Raw genomic sequence first — 15,205 nt, 5'->3', positions numbered from 1 at the left:
CCACGGTGAGAGGTTCCCTTACTTACCCCTTACTCCACAGCTATGAAACGTTTTTCAGCTCAGTATGTTCACGATATTTCGCCTCAAATAAAACAAAATTTCAATTTAAATTTAAAAGATAAATTTATTACTCAATCGTTCCTTAAAACGAACTTTGCTGCGATCGGCAGAACTAAGAATATCATCGATGTATTCCCTGAAGTAAGCCACCTTGGTAAAGACACCAGGAGAACCCGATTGGGCGCACCTATCCGAACCCCAGGAGGTGATTCCAAGCAAGTAACCGTTGGCGGCCAAAGGTCCACCAGAGTCGCCCTAGGGAACAGATGATAGGTATAAGTTACAGTGGAAAGCATCCAGGTATTGGAGACTTGTAGATGAAAAACGAAATGTCTTTTATCGAGTCTGAGGACACTCTTGAGATATTTAGCCAATATTTTCTGAACTTACTAAACATGTGTCTTTTCCGCCTTCCTTGTAACCTGCGCAGAACATTCGATTGGTGATAAGCGAGCCGTAATAATTTCTACATGTTTGAGTTACAATTTCTGGAAGTTCCACTTTCTAATGAAAAGATAAGTAGGCAAATCAGGAGTGCTAACGCACATGAATACTTTGATCAGCTGCAACTGATCGTGCGTTAATGTGGCTATCGGTCGAAGCCAAATATTTGAGTCGATAATAGCTTTCTTATGTACCTGTAAAATTACCGGCAGAGTGGAATCATCTGGATCTGTTTGACCCCATCCAGTTGCTGTAGCAATCTCTCCCTGTACGATATCGTAGTCTGGGCTAGGTAAATTTATGGCCCCTACTTGCTCATTGAGAACCTAATTAAAATTGCTATATTTTTAAATATAAAACACACGTAAGGCATTTGTAGGTATTAAATCGTATAAGAGCGAAGAGCCTATTCGCCTCTGTCTCCAGAAGATTTAGCACCTTCAGGCGCCATTTGAGCCTAATTATCCTAGAAACGATTTCGGACTGATAGCATTCTATTTTACGAGTTTCGGTAAAGTTTGCGCAGCTTTCAGGTTAATTATTCTTCTAGATCCTATTAATACTGCATTAAAAGAATAAATATGTGGCGACCTCCGAAGGTTCGTCCACCTGACATAAGTCCAGTAACCTTTACAAGAGTGGACAAATCGAAGAACGACTTACTAAGGGTGTTGCCAATTGCAAAATGGCTATGTCATAGTCGTAGGTGTCGATATTGAAAGTATCTGGAAAGTAAGCGTAGGTAATCCCAACGACCTGTCCTCCCGTGGTTCTGTTTGCCGATCCCGCTCTAATGGTCAGATGACGAGGATCCACGCTGAAACAAATATTGCATTGGTCATTAAAAAGGGGACAATTTGTAAATTGCGAATCGCATTGGGTGAAAAGTGTCCCCGATTAATGGCGGACTGGCCTCCACGATCGCCCGATTTATCTCCCAGCGACGAAAATTATTTAATGCTTGCCCTGATAATAACGCGCCTCGAAATTTTTCCGTCGCATAAAATTAGTTTTTCTCTAATTGAAACACGCACAATTGTACAAATAACATAATAACAACTGACTACCTTAGGAAACATCCTAATTATTACTATCTTTAGCCGCATGCAAACTGTTATAGACCTACAACACGGTTCTAATGAGTCACCCAATATTTTAGCATTCTCTGGGGGTAATTTCAGCGATGCCCTGTAAACACGTAAACACGACAACTTCCAGGCATCAAGTATTAAAAGCCTCACGCTGGAAATCTGTTGAATATTTAAGCGAAAGCAAAGCTAAAAGGTCGAAGCTTTTTCTTTCCCGTATCCAGGGATCCATTAAAAGGTGGACCATTTAATTTTCTGTGGTAAAAAGAAGAACAAAATGTAAACACTTTCGAACCATTTCAAGCTGAATTAGCGGGTGTTAGACAATGAATCTCATACAGTACATGTCGAATATTCTTTGTTGAGGATGTTTTATATTCTGGCAACGTCCATTGGTCAAATGGTGGAAAACGTGTCACCAACCAGAATACCCCGACGAAACAATCGCAATTAGGTCATGTAGGTGCCCTTCGGAAGGGCGGAAAGTACTGAAACGTGCTGGTTAAGGCGGACAGACTTACTCGTAAATGCAGTGCGCAGCGGTAAGGACAAAGTTTTCCGTTATAATGGATCCCCCGCAATTAGGGAGATCATCGATCATCAGCAGTACTTGGTAGGAATAGTCCTCGATATTCGCAGGACTACCTCCGATTATGCGAAGCGGATTCTCATAGTTCAGGCGAAATATGCGATGTCGGTTGAAGTGCCTCGGAATGGAGTTGCCTGGAACAGAGGGGTACAAAAAATGCAATTGCAAGTGCAGCTGCATAAAATTGGACTACATGACGAAAGCACTCGGACAACCCGGAGGATTCTCACTATGCCACGGCGAACCTACATAGTCAAGCCTATTTCTGTAGTTTTTGAAACAATCCCACCCAAAATTTTATATTTTTTTTTACATTTTCCTGCCCATATCGTCAACAAATTATGATAGAACCATGAAAATTTCACTTTTGCTTTGAAGGTCCTAAGCTTCAAATAACAACTTCTTTGGAAATAATAATAGATTAGAATTACTGAAAAATCATACTTATACTCACATATCGCCACTAAACTAATAAAAATGACACAGTAGCACTTGAAGCATTTCACCATGGTACTTTCTCTCACACTTTGCGGGACCCACTAGAGCGAACCACTTAATTATACGTAATCAAAAGCGAATTACTGTGATTCGCATTTATAAGTATCGTCTGGTAATCAATTGTAGGACTAGATGATCGTTTATCAGCGATAATATTTTGATTGTTTGTGGTACAAACCACCAACGGGATTAATATTAATTAGTTGGGATCATTGGCGTGTAATAAGATGTTTAGTGAGACGCACAGGAAAAACACGGAGCGTCACTCAAAATGGCTCTGGAGGGAAATATTACATGATGCAGAGGAAGTTTATTATAGGTATCAAAGCCGGATATTGGATGATACATATGAGCGGAAGCAGTTGGAGGAGTATAGCTATTAGACGTTGTATCTCGCACCTCCAACAGGGTTGATCAAAAATAACACTCACGTGACAAAAGGACACATGTTTTCTTTCGTCGGGAACCTCCTCGCCCTAGAGGTATCTAATATTTTTGGCGGAGATATAAGACAGTATCGTGATTAAATCATTATCGATTGCTCGAGGATTCATCACGCTATTTATTTAGACTTTCTGTATTGAAAAGTGGATTTTTTCCTGGAATTTCCAATTTCTATTTTTAATTTTCATTGAGGTACTGACACTTGATAGAATTATTGGAAAAGATTGAGCATATGGAAAAACATTCTCTCGCGCTCTCTCTCTCTTTCTCTCTATCTTTTTGTCGATTTCTGCAGTTCTTGAACTGTGTTCCACCTCCAGTATTGTCTCCGTTGCTCTTTTACATACTGCCCCTCCTCGTCCCCGTATAAACTAAATGTATCATTTACGTTGAACAGCGATGGTTAAGTTTGACAAATGGCTTTACTGCCCAAATTTTAATCCTCTTGCTACGAATGAGTCGTGTTCCCACGCGTCCATATTTCAACCTCTCAAAGAGTAACTAATAGCAATTTCCTCCCCAAGTGTCATCAAAAAAATGTTCAGTAGTTTTTTTTCATTGATTTCGTGCGCCTCATTAAATATTTCTTGGTATAAACGAGGAACCGGTGTTCTAATACCTTTTATTATTATTTCCGTCATGTCATCGTTCGCTAAAGCCCTTCGGGGAAAGCTCTCAGCACATAATGTTCCGAACGCCTTTGGATGAACTTCAGGTTAGTGAAGAAGCTATTTAAAGATTTCGAAAACGCCATGCTACACAATAAGATCATTCAAAGGATTGATTCTTGATGCAAGTCCCAAAATCATTCGTGCAAAACTCCTGTATTGTTCATTAACCAACAGGAATGTAAGTGACGGCAGAAGATGTCGAGATAACATCGCTGATTTCTATGATCGGATGCTCAATTTTGAAGCGGTTCATATTCTCACCGATATGACTAATTCGGTGGCGATTTAATATTAGAAGTTTCATCAACTTTTAGTTTTTGTTATCTTCTGTACATCTGGCCTGCTTCTTATCGCTTTCTTACTCATCGACGAATTGCCGTGGATTTACTGCATGCACTCGATCTGCGAGCAAGAATGGAAAAGTTGTTCAGAGTGCGAAAAGCTGAAGAGTGGAGTGGTGGGAGGAGAGGAGGGGCAAAGCTGAAGAAAAAAAAATGGCGATCGTGTAGCAGTTTTCTTGCTCAACGTGTAGGACTTCAAATACCCTTATACACCCATCTGAAAGCGATTCCCACGTTTCAAATCCTCTTTTTTTTGTCTTCGAAGAAATTGAATTTACATTTTTTTAAGTTCTAGCAAATTTCTTCATGCTAGACAAATTTTGAATACAAATAAAAGGCCAAATTCTCCCAATTCGTACGAAAAAAATTTATAGCTGTTTCCGAGATAGGCACCACATCACGAACGTTTACGGCTTGGTACCAACAAATAGCACATATAATAATCATTTAATGTATTTGTTAAATGGCATTTAAAAAAATAATCTTGTGTGCGTAGTTACTGACGAAAATCGAAAACCTCAAAAAACAATATGACGCACAGAATCATGAAATCTGGAATTGTCGTGTTTCCGTTACAGATCATCCCCTCCGTTACATCCGTAATCATGCATGCAATAAACATTCCCACATTATGGTAAAACATAATGGTTATCATTTTCACGCCATGGGATCCTTTATCAAGCTCATCTGCACTTGACCTGATTCGCAACGAGGAAGTAGGCGTTCCTGATAACTATATAATGCACATATACGAGGTGTCCCATAAACATACCTATATACCTTCAAGGTATGTGGAGCTCTTAACGATAAGTATTTAGTCCGAATAAAGTTAGGTCCGAAATCGCTTCGTTTCCAAGGTACGAAACGTATAATTTCTTTTTTTTAAATATTTTTTAAATATTTTTTAAATATTTCAAATACGCTTTTAGATAAGAATGTAAAATTAGGGGAAATACTTTGGCGAGTAAGTGTGCATGTGCTCGAGTAGGCAGAATGTTTCCACCCAAAACAGTGGCGCCCGTGCGACTATTCAATGGGATTTTTTTTTATTAAAAAAAAAATGATACGCCACTAACTGTTTTAATGCGAATATATGTTTTTTATATTTTAGTGATTCTTAACAAAAACGACCTCATAGTGTTCAGTCCAGCAAGAAGCCATGTCCAAGAAAGAAGATTATTTCTCATTCCTGTGCCTATCAAAAAACTGATGTAGATTTCCAAGCGCTACTTTTTTTAAATTCTTTAGAGAAAATTTATTTTATTTTATTTTAGTAGAGATAGATGACATAGAGACCAACATGCCTCATTGCAAAATAATACTTTTTTTAAGTACATTTAAAGATGTAGAAATGTTAGATACCCGTACGACCGCCACTGATATAGGTGGAAGTATTCTGCCTGCATGAGCACTTGCACATTCACCTCATCATAGGGTGTCCCTAATTTCATGTCCTTTATGAAACGGTTTTTGAAATATTTAAAACACATCATAAAAAGAAATTAAAGAATTTTTGAAACGATTTCGGACCTAACTTTATTCGATCTAAATATGTTTCTATTAGCTCTATTTACCCTGAAAGGTTCTCGCCATGTTTATGCAATACCCCATCTATTACGACGAAATCATGGGATTACGTGAATAGGAACATCAAGATAAACAACGACTTGCTCTGATATGTGATCATTACCAAAACGTGTAACAATTAATGTGATATGGACTTTTTTCAAATAAGAACTTGATAATTAAATGGCTTTAAGCACTCCTAAGGCATTTTCGACCCCCTGAAGTAATGCCTTTAGGCGGTTCCGGGGGGGAACAACGGTGAAGAGAGGTGGGTTTTTAGTGAGTAGGCGCCTCCCTTCAGGGGGTGAATCCCACATAATCCGGTCGCCAGTCCATCAGACCGAGTACCTTCAGAAGGTTTTCCACCTCTATTAAAAAAAAAAAAAAAAAAAGCTTTTTCAAAAATCCTGGTTCATTTAAAGTCACGTTGAAAAAACTTTGTTATCAAAAATATCGTTAATTAATCAGCCTTGATTTTTCAATTCATCTATACGGGGCGTTCCTCAATTCTGTGCGGATATTTTAAGATGAAATTTTGCACGAACAAATAATGATACTTTGCCTTACAAACTATGTTTCGAAATACTCCGTTACCAAAATACGGGGATGTAGAGTTTAAAAAAAATATGGACCTTAATGAATATTTCCGAAATCGCTGAGATATTTCAATGAAATTCGGTACATAAAAATCGTTTATAAAGGGGCATTCATTGCAACACAAATATGCGATTCAATGCGCACTTATTCAAATCTATTTTAATGCCACAAATAAAACAATGGAAAATTTAACACATTATGGGTCGACATCGTAATGAAATATGGATTACAACTTACTTAGTTTAGGACAGGCCCATTAATACTGTAGAAGAATTAAAAGAGAGCATAGTTGCAGCATGTTATGGAATACGGAATACGCCGGGAACATTAGAGAAAGTGCACAATTCGAGGAGAAGAAGGGCGGAAGCATGAACATTAAATGATGTGGCTCATTTTGAACACTTGTTATAAAAATAGTTTTTTTTTGTTTCTTGTTGGTTATAATTCACATTTCATTACGGTGTCAATCTATAATGTATTAAATTTTCTATTGTTTTATTTGCCGTATTAAAATAGTTTTGCATTGAAACGCATATTTTAATTGCAATTAATGTTTTTTTCTTATAAATTGCCTTTACATACCATATTTCATTGAAACATTTCAAGCGGTTTCGAAAATATTCATTAAGTTCCATTTTTTTCTAAACCTTTGCAGCCCGCTTTTTTCGTACCGGAGCGTTTTGGAATATAGTTTATGTAATAAACGACTATCATTTTTGATATAGAATCCCGCCTTAAAATATCAATAACGAACACCCTGTGTAGTAGCCACAGTACAACTAGAATCTTAAAGTTTCCTCGCTCACTTGTAATTGAGCAGTGTTGGAACATACGCTTGACCCTGTATAATAAAAATCTGTTTTTGATGACTGAATTCCGATGTTCGCAGAAAACGAGATAAGTGACTCCTTCACAATTTGTAAATATTCGATCGGTGTTCGATCTTAGTCTATCCACCCCAAATGTTCTCAGCAATGCAACGTCGACGACACTCCGTATACACGGTGGTCCCTAGGGGTGTTCTGATATTTAAGGGGCCGATCCTCCAGGTTGTTCTAAGACGAAAATGTTATTTAAACTTATGTCCTAAAATGAATCGTTTCGAAAAGGTACAAGGTGTTAAAAATGAAGGAAAATAAAATGTTTCGTGGTATTTTCCAAAGGATATTTCATTGGAACTTGATACACCTGTATACATAGTAGTCCAAACACTGCGTTTTCCTTTTATTTGAAGAAAAATGCTATAACCATGTACGTGCGTAGGGGTTACCTGGTTAATTTTTATGGAGGAATGGGGATACGCCGCTGGTATTATCCAAATTGTATAAATTTTTTTAAATGACCAATTCAATATACACTCAAAATGTCTGTTGTGTTTTTTGATGCCTTAAGTAATTTTTGAGAAAAAAATAAAATAATGGTAAATTTATTAAAGAGATCAAGTTGGTTACGCAAAACAAACGAAGAATTGCGCACATACTCCGTTGTCATTTTTGCAATTTCGCGTCGCCTTTAATGGCGGTCCGCGATTTTAACTATTTTTCATTTAACACCCTGAATTTCTCGGAAATATCTCATTTCAGCACACGCGTTCATATAACATTTTCGTTTTAGGACGATGTAGAGAATCGGCTCCTCAAACATCGGAACACCTCAAGGGACCACCCTGTATAATCTCACATACCTGAATCACCGTACCAGCAGTCGTCAAACTTCTTCTTAGAGTCCCTTTGTCGCCTTCCAGGCGCAATTCTGAAATTGCACTGGCAAACAGTTTGACCCATTCTATTGAAAAGAAAAAACGATCAGTATTAATTTCCATTAATTACTTTGAAATAGGGAAAGCTGAACTAAAAAAGCGCGCGTACCCAACGTCCCAACGACGCGGGCGTCTCATGCGTCGACGTCGTCGCAAGCGGCGGCGGCGGCGGCGGCGGCAGCAGCAGCACCAGCATGAGGAAAGAAAGAACAACAAAATCAACACACCCCGGCTGGCTGGATGCTCGCAGGCAGTTGTTTCGGTCCTCCAAGCGGCACCGTTTGGCGGGATAGCGACGCCTTTTGTTTACGACAACAACGACGCATCTCGACAGTGTATTGTTTCGTGACACTCGCATCAATTCAGCTTACGTTGATTCGTAAATCTGCGTTCAACGCGAGTTTTCATTGAGCGAAACGGATTAGAAACGGGGATCCAGATGAGCGAGGAAGCTGCGACCGCATCCGGATAATATGGAGGGAGCGGCGGATGGGAAACGGTAAGGGGTGGGGTTGTTATTTGTGTTTTGTTTATGAGCTAAAAGTACTAAACATAAAGGTATCTAAGTGAGACGACAAGGGGGGCAGTCAGTGCCATGTAGTGCGAGGCTAATTGATGTTCAGAAGGTGATACTTTGGTGAGCATCAACACAAAGGTAGAAAATGTCAACTCGTGAACAAATATAGTCGAATTCTGCGTAAATAGAGCGACAGAGACAGACTCTCTAAGAGGCAAGGGGTATTTGTCCCGGATGTGCATAATGACATATTATTTCTTCCGTACTTAATGGCCTTTGTTGGGGTCGAGCCAGCTTTGAGTTTTAGGATTTCGTATTTTAGCTATTGTAGGAACCTTTGCAAGCATGCTTATCATATTGAACAATACCTGTAGGGATAATACTTTCTTCATAGTCTTCTGGTTGCTCTCTCAGAATTGGCCGGACATGAATTTCCCCCGATGAAGGCCACAGGCGGTATATATATTTAAGAAGAAAAGACGTAAAATACTCCTTGCGATCGGAAACTGAACAAAAAGAAAACTAACAAAATGTTTCATTAAGATGTCTCAGCCGTTCTAGAACAGTTTATAATTAGTTACCACGATTTTTGTGAAGCCTCCGATATCGACGTTCTGCACCGGTGAAATTCGAACTTCCCTCAAGCGTTCGTTATAATTAATAATAAAATTATTCGCAAGTTAAAAGGCGCAATCGAGAGCTTAAGCCGAGATTTTTCGAAAACGGGAAATTTGTGCAAATAACAACTAATCAAACGATCCTCTTGTACCAACCCAAATATGTTTAAAAGGACCCAAGCGTTCATGCCTAAGTGTGGAAATCTCGAGAACGATAAGAGACTCGAATCCAGTGAGACTGAACTGAATTGTCGATTTCGAGCTGTTCCGTAGATATTTGCGAAAAATTGATGATCAGTTCCGATTTTCCTTTTTCGTAGACTGCATTATATAGTAGAATTACGAAACAAACGTTATTAACTTCTTAGCATACAACATGCAGAAAGTGTAGCATTGTTTCCTTTGTTATGACCGCCGAATAGGAGCTGCATGAATTAAAACTTAAGTCAATACTTGGATGACCCTTATTTATGTAAAAAAAATATTTTTAATGACTTTCAAATAAGTACAAGTGTGCAAATTAGTGTAAGTGGTACTTGAAACTAATTGTCGATTGCGGAACCTTGTAATACACTACTTTACTTTCACTACTCATTTTAAGTAGACATCATACAAAAGACCAACAAAAATTGTAAGCAAAATTACACGAAAATATTTACAGGAGGAGACGGTCCGCACCAATGAATTTCAGATTACGCCATAAAATTTGTAATGTAGTTAGCTGAATCGTTTAACAAACGGCGACAGCAGAGTCCCATTTAAAAGCATATGAACACGCTCCTGCAAAATATTAGAAAATCGGGAAACTTCGGCCAAATACCAAAATAAAAGATTTGCACCAATGACCTTCACGGTGAAAAATCGCTCAAGTATGATGTACATATGTATATAAACAGAAAATTTGCCGCTACTGAAAATGCAGTGATGCAGTGGAGTCTCCTTCCAAACTAAGAGATAATACTTCAGGCTTGATTTTTTCAGGCTAATTGAAAAAATGCGCAGTATGAAATAAGAACTACTGAAACACATTTCCTGTAACAAAGCATTTGATATGAATATGATGTGAGAAACATTTTCCAAAATTTTCACTACCGACATACGCCTTCCGCACCAATAAATTCTAGAATGCGCTAGCTACCCAATTTAGACGTCTATCAAGCTAAAATCATTTTCAAGTTAATTCGGGTTAAGTAAATTATCCAAACCGCAATCCGGTTCATATTTATAGATAAAAAAAATACACCATCCAGATCGAAAACAAACATACGTGTGTTTATAATTAGTTACAGTTAACCTGAGGGGGAGGTATGCCGTGTAAGTTACCTACAGGAAGAAATTAATATGTCGCCCGTGGGTTCAGTGCCATCAGCATTTTGGTCTAACTTTAGCATTGATGGTGATAATGGTAAATTATTTACACAGCCCGCTGTGAACATCAAAGAACGATTAAAGATGATGATGTGCTATTTTCCACATGTTGTTTACCAAGTTGGACGATCCATTTAAGAGTAAATATGTAGTCAGGTCAATAAGAGAAACAGATTATCTCCGCGTCTTTGTGCTGAGGTGCACTTAAAAAACCTGAAACACATTTTGAAAGTCTGTTTAAATTTTTTGATAATTTCACTCTTCAAAATTAGTTTTCCACACTTTCGAACAAAAAATCAGGAAGTCGGTTCTTCCTCTCGGCCCAAAATTGAAAATACGGCTCTGCCCCGCCTGTCCCCCTCAATGTTGTGTTATAAATTATGAATAATACATGTGGTAAAAGGTTTTAATGGATTTGTTCTCATCATGTTTAAAGCCACTTCTCGTTTCTCAAACGTTTATTTTGATATTACGTCGACAGTTTCACACATATTGCTTCCTTCGTGTTGAAAATGCTTTTTATGGCCATATTGAGAGCGACGTTACAATTTGTTAAGTATCTTTATTATCAGTTGAAACTGCGAAAAAACCTCTTACCGGCATACATTAAAGGAGTTCAAGACATAGGCGTAACAAAATCATATTTTTTTAATTGTTATTATAAGCAAGTTTAGGGGGTACAAATTATTTTTGTTAAATTTAAATACAGGCTCAACCGTCCTCATCATCAGCGGAGTCACTATCGATGCCCGGTCGAATGATTATCGAGTTAAGAGGAGGTGACACATGACAATCGTTTCCTTTTCGCATGACGCGAATGACACCTTTCTTCCACGCCACACTTACGGGCCTCTCTAGGGTCCACCTCTATTTCGTTTCTAAAATGGTTGTTTTTACAGGGTCTCCAAAACGCCACACCTAACCGACACATTCGACCTGTTTACTTGTAAATAATGAATTTGAATAAATATATATCTATCAAATCAATACGCTGGTAATAATTTAGTTAATCTAATGGAAAGTATACACGTAAAATTACGAATTATTTAATTTAATTATGTAACACCGCAAATGGGCGTTAAAAATTCAATTTTAAACGTCTGCCGGCTTACGGAATTGTTTTTTTAACTTTTTTTTTTTTTTGCATTTATATACAGAGTTCTCGGAAACCTTTTCTGACCTCATGCGGCGAAATCATATGACCCTTTTCAAAATTAGCCAGTTGATGATAGTTCCATCGTCTTCGAGTTCCGGACATTTTAACGCCTTAGTTGACCGCTGTTCGAACCAAATGACAACAACAAACTGACTGGACTAGCCGGGAGGAAAATCAAATAACTTTTTTTTTAAACGTCCTAAAAGAACTGTAAACATCCTATAAGAATTGTAAATATTCATATTTTTGTGCTATTTTTTATCACACATTCCTTTTTACAACAAAAATGTACGAGGCTCACTTTGCTAGGCATTTTTATTGCGTGGTGTCTTCTTTTTCATCACATGGTGTACCAGGTGTACCGGTATGAAGCGAGCGTCAGGATGTACAGTGAGGGACAAAAGTATTGACCCACCAGAAGGTCCATTATAAAATGACTGATTCTGGTACATTAGCAAATAACAAATCCAGTGAAAACTAATTCATTTCAAACCTCACATCTTAAGGTACTAATTACTCCTAGATTTAACGTTATATTATTTTTCTAACAAATGGTTACATTGCAAATATACAGGGTGTCCGGCAAGTCGATACAATAATTTTAGGGGGTGATAGATCACGTGATTCTGATTCGATTTAACCGAACATACCTATATACCAAGTGTTACAGTTTTCCTGATAATTCAGTTTTTAATATTTTTTAATTTAACCGTGCTCTTTCACTGGGGGGTAGAAGAACACCAAGCCTTTTAATCACAAAAACGTACCAAACTTTTTTATTGCCTATAGATAATTGTTTAAATTATTTAAAGGGTAAAATCTAAAATGGCTTCGTTACCTACTTAGAACTACATAAACATGATCTTCGGAGCTTGTAATAAGGCGAAGAGTCAAATTCAAATATGGATTTAATTTAAACGCTTAGGTGTAGGTTTATTCGAATTTCTCAAAAACTCCCTTGGGCAATAGTCTTTCAGTCATGCTGAAAAGATTCTTAAGAAACATTTTAAAAATGAGAGAAATTAACTTTTTATGTACCCGAGCAGCGCATTCACCAAAACGTTATCTACTAAAAATGATCATTTTGGAAGAATTTGTATTTGATGACATCATCAAGCATTCAGGTAAAACAATTCTCGCCGAATAAAAAGACATCGGAATTCGAAATATATCTAGAAAAACTCAAGAGGAAGGTGAAAGAAAACAAAAAGAAAGTGATAGTTGCGGGAGACTTCAATGCTAAAAATTTAATGTGGAACTCAGTTAAAACGGGGGAAAGAGGGAGAATGATGGAAGAGTTTATGGAGGAGACGGATATGGTAGTATGCAACGAAGGAAACAAACCGACATTTGAAACAGCTAGAGCAAGATCAATAATAGATATAACTATGCAACCAAATAGTGGAAAATGTAAAGTGAAAAACTGGAGGGTGGGGGAGGATGAAAATCTGAGCGACCGCAATAATATACAGGGTGTCCGGCAAGTCGATACAATAATTTTAGGGGGTGATAAAAACAATTGTTTTACCTGTGTTGTTGTTTAACCTGGTGTAACTGTTCGCTGCCGAAAATAAACAATGAATTGATCGAAAAACGATCAGAACGGGCTAGAAGACACGGGAAGGTAGTTTTGCTCCATGACAACGCACCTGCACACCCGTTCAGGATACCATCAAAACGCTTGGTTGGGAATTGCTACCCCATCCGCCGTATTCGCCAGACTTGGCTCCTGCGGACTACCATTTGTTTTCATCGATGGGACATTGGCTGAGCAGCGCTTCGATTCCTACGAAGAAGTAGAAAATTGGGTGTCTAATTGGTTTGATGCCAGAGGCACATTTCTATGGGCGTGGTATCCGTAAATTTCCAGAAAGGTGGTCGAAATGTGTAGAAACCAACGGTCAAAATTTTGAATAATTTTTTTTTTCTTTCCTTGTTAAAATTGGTGTTTTATTTTCACAAAATAGCGCTCATTTCATACCGGTAGACCTGGTATACCATTTAAAATACCATACCTATACGAAATGTATATTCGCGTTTAGCGAATTCTTTCCAACCGAATTGGTAGATTTAATGGCGACGTCGCGTTTCATGTAGACACCTCGGGCGCCTTTAGAAAAACTTCACGATTACGTATTTGTACCGATTGTTAGCTGAATGAAAAACCATCCAGATTTTGATCTCGTTTTCGACTCACTTTTTCCATGTGAGGCGGATGTCGAATTTTGCACATTCCAAATGCGCAGACGTCGCTCTCCGTGTGTATATATTTTAATCCATCAGAATGGAAGTTCAAAGATGATCCCTGCATTTGCAACATCAACACTTCAACATAGGACAACCTTTCTCTGCCGTGGCACTTGAGCTTCATGCTCATCGCGAAATACAATCGATTTTTCAACAAACTACAACGCCTAGGACTTGAATTTAATTGACAAATAAATGATACAGAGCAGTCGAGGAAAGTTTGCTAACCTTCCCTTTTGTAAAAGTTTGCGGGTAGAATTACGGCCCTTTAAACGAAAAGGATTCTGGGGTGGAATGGAGCTTCAAATGCCATGAAATATTGAATACAATGCGGAGTTGAACGTAGTTTTTTGTTAAATTTTAAATCGAATTTCCTGAAGCATTAATCACCTTCAGTTTGCAACATATTTTTTATTGCGAAGTTATAATTTTTACATAAATTTTAAATGGATGAAGCCTGACCAACGCTTTCGTATTCGGCCGTTCGTAAAGTCGGTTTGGAGCAAAAATCTTTATGCAGTTTTTCAGTTTAGACAGACGTTTCGAGGAAAGTATGTTATAAACGTCCAAATACACTGAAAACAACTGTACGTTCTCAGTATCATCAAAGCACAGTCTCAACGCGCCTCTAAAACGAGCCTTTTCCCTTCTCGCTGTGCCTTGTTCTTCCGGGACAGGAGATTTCTTCCAGAATAACGACCCAAACTCTCTTATATTCGTTCCATTTCTGCCTATTTAAACAAGAACAGAGTAAGTAGGGCACATGAAAGTTTAAGTTCTTTGAGATTTCCCACTAGAAACCTTCGCGAAATTGCTGAAAATAAACTGACACCTGACTTGAATATTTTCTTTCAAATATATGAAAATTATTATGGTTTTCTCGGAAGGAAAGTATTTTTTCGAGGAGAATAAATTTATTCCTTAGCAGCAATGTACCTCATTAACAGGATTACTCTCGAGAGTAATCGTTCTGGATCAGGTTAGTTTCACAACTTCCTGTACACCAGATTTTAAGATTGACCAGTGGAGTGCGAGTCCAGTTAAACTTGAGAATCCCTCGATTTAACGCTTAGGTCCACTCGTACACGCTAATTTTAACCATGAACGTAAGTTGAGTCTCAAACATGTCAAACTCACGTCGTTCTACTCAAAAATTTGCACTATTGGGCCTTATTAAACAAAATCCTTAGCTCCAGCGTGGCCTTTTGTGTTCCTAGGAATTTCTCGTTTGCCGCTGGGTAGT

At 38.0% G+C, this 15,205-nt stretch overlaps 2 protein-coding genes across 3 annotated transcripts in view; one reads left to right on the top strand and one right to left on the bottom strand.

Moving 5' to 3' along the window:
• Nucleotides 1-80: 80 nt before the first annotated feature.
• LOC136348707 (trypsin-7-like) lies at nt 81-2,788 on the bottom strand. The gene is made up of 6 exons (XM_066299793.1): nt 2,636-2,788; nt 2,114-2,315; nt 1,168-1,321; nt 699-830; nt 451-564; nt 81-315 (listed from the first exon to the last, which is right to left on the bottom strand). The coding sequence occupies exons 1-6, from the start codon at nt 2,688-2,690 to the stop codon at nt 112-114; spliced, it is 861 nt and encodes a 286-aa protein (XP_066155890.1). The 5' UTR covers nt 2,691-2,788; the 3' UTR covers nt 81-111.
• A 5,590-nt stretch (nt 2,789-8,378) lies between these two features.
• Nucleotides 8,379-15,205, top strand: part of nemy (no extended memory) — a 74,221-nt gene continuing 67,394 nt past the window's right edge. The window contains exon 1 of one of the 2 annotated variants that reach the window (XM_066299789.1): nt 8,379-8,556. The gene's annotated coding sequence lies outside the window, so the exon portion shown is untranslated. The remainder of the gene's footprint in view (nt 8,557-15,205) is intronic. The other variant, XM_066299787.1, reaches the window with a different exon arrangement.

The sequence above is a fragment of the Euwallacea fornicatus genome, chromosome 34 (assembly GCF_040115645.1).
Source record: "Euwallacea fornicatus isolate EFF26 chromosome 34, ASM4011564v1, whole genome shotgun sequence".
In the NCBI taxonomy this organism is placed as follows: domain Eukaryota; kingdom Metazoa; phylum Arthropoda; class Insecta; order Coleoptera; family Curculionidae; genus Euwallacea; species Euwallacea fornicatus.
The sequence above is the reverse complement of the archived record's forward strand: the minus strand, read 5'-3'. Positions and strand labels throughout refer to the sequence as shown.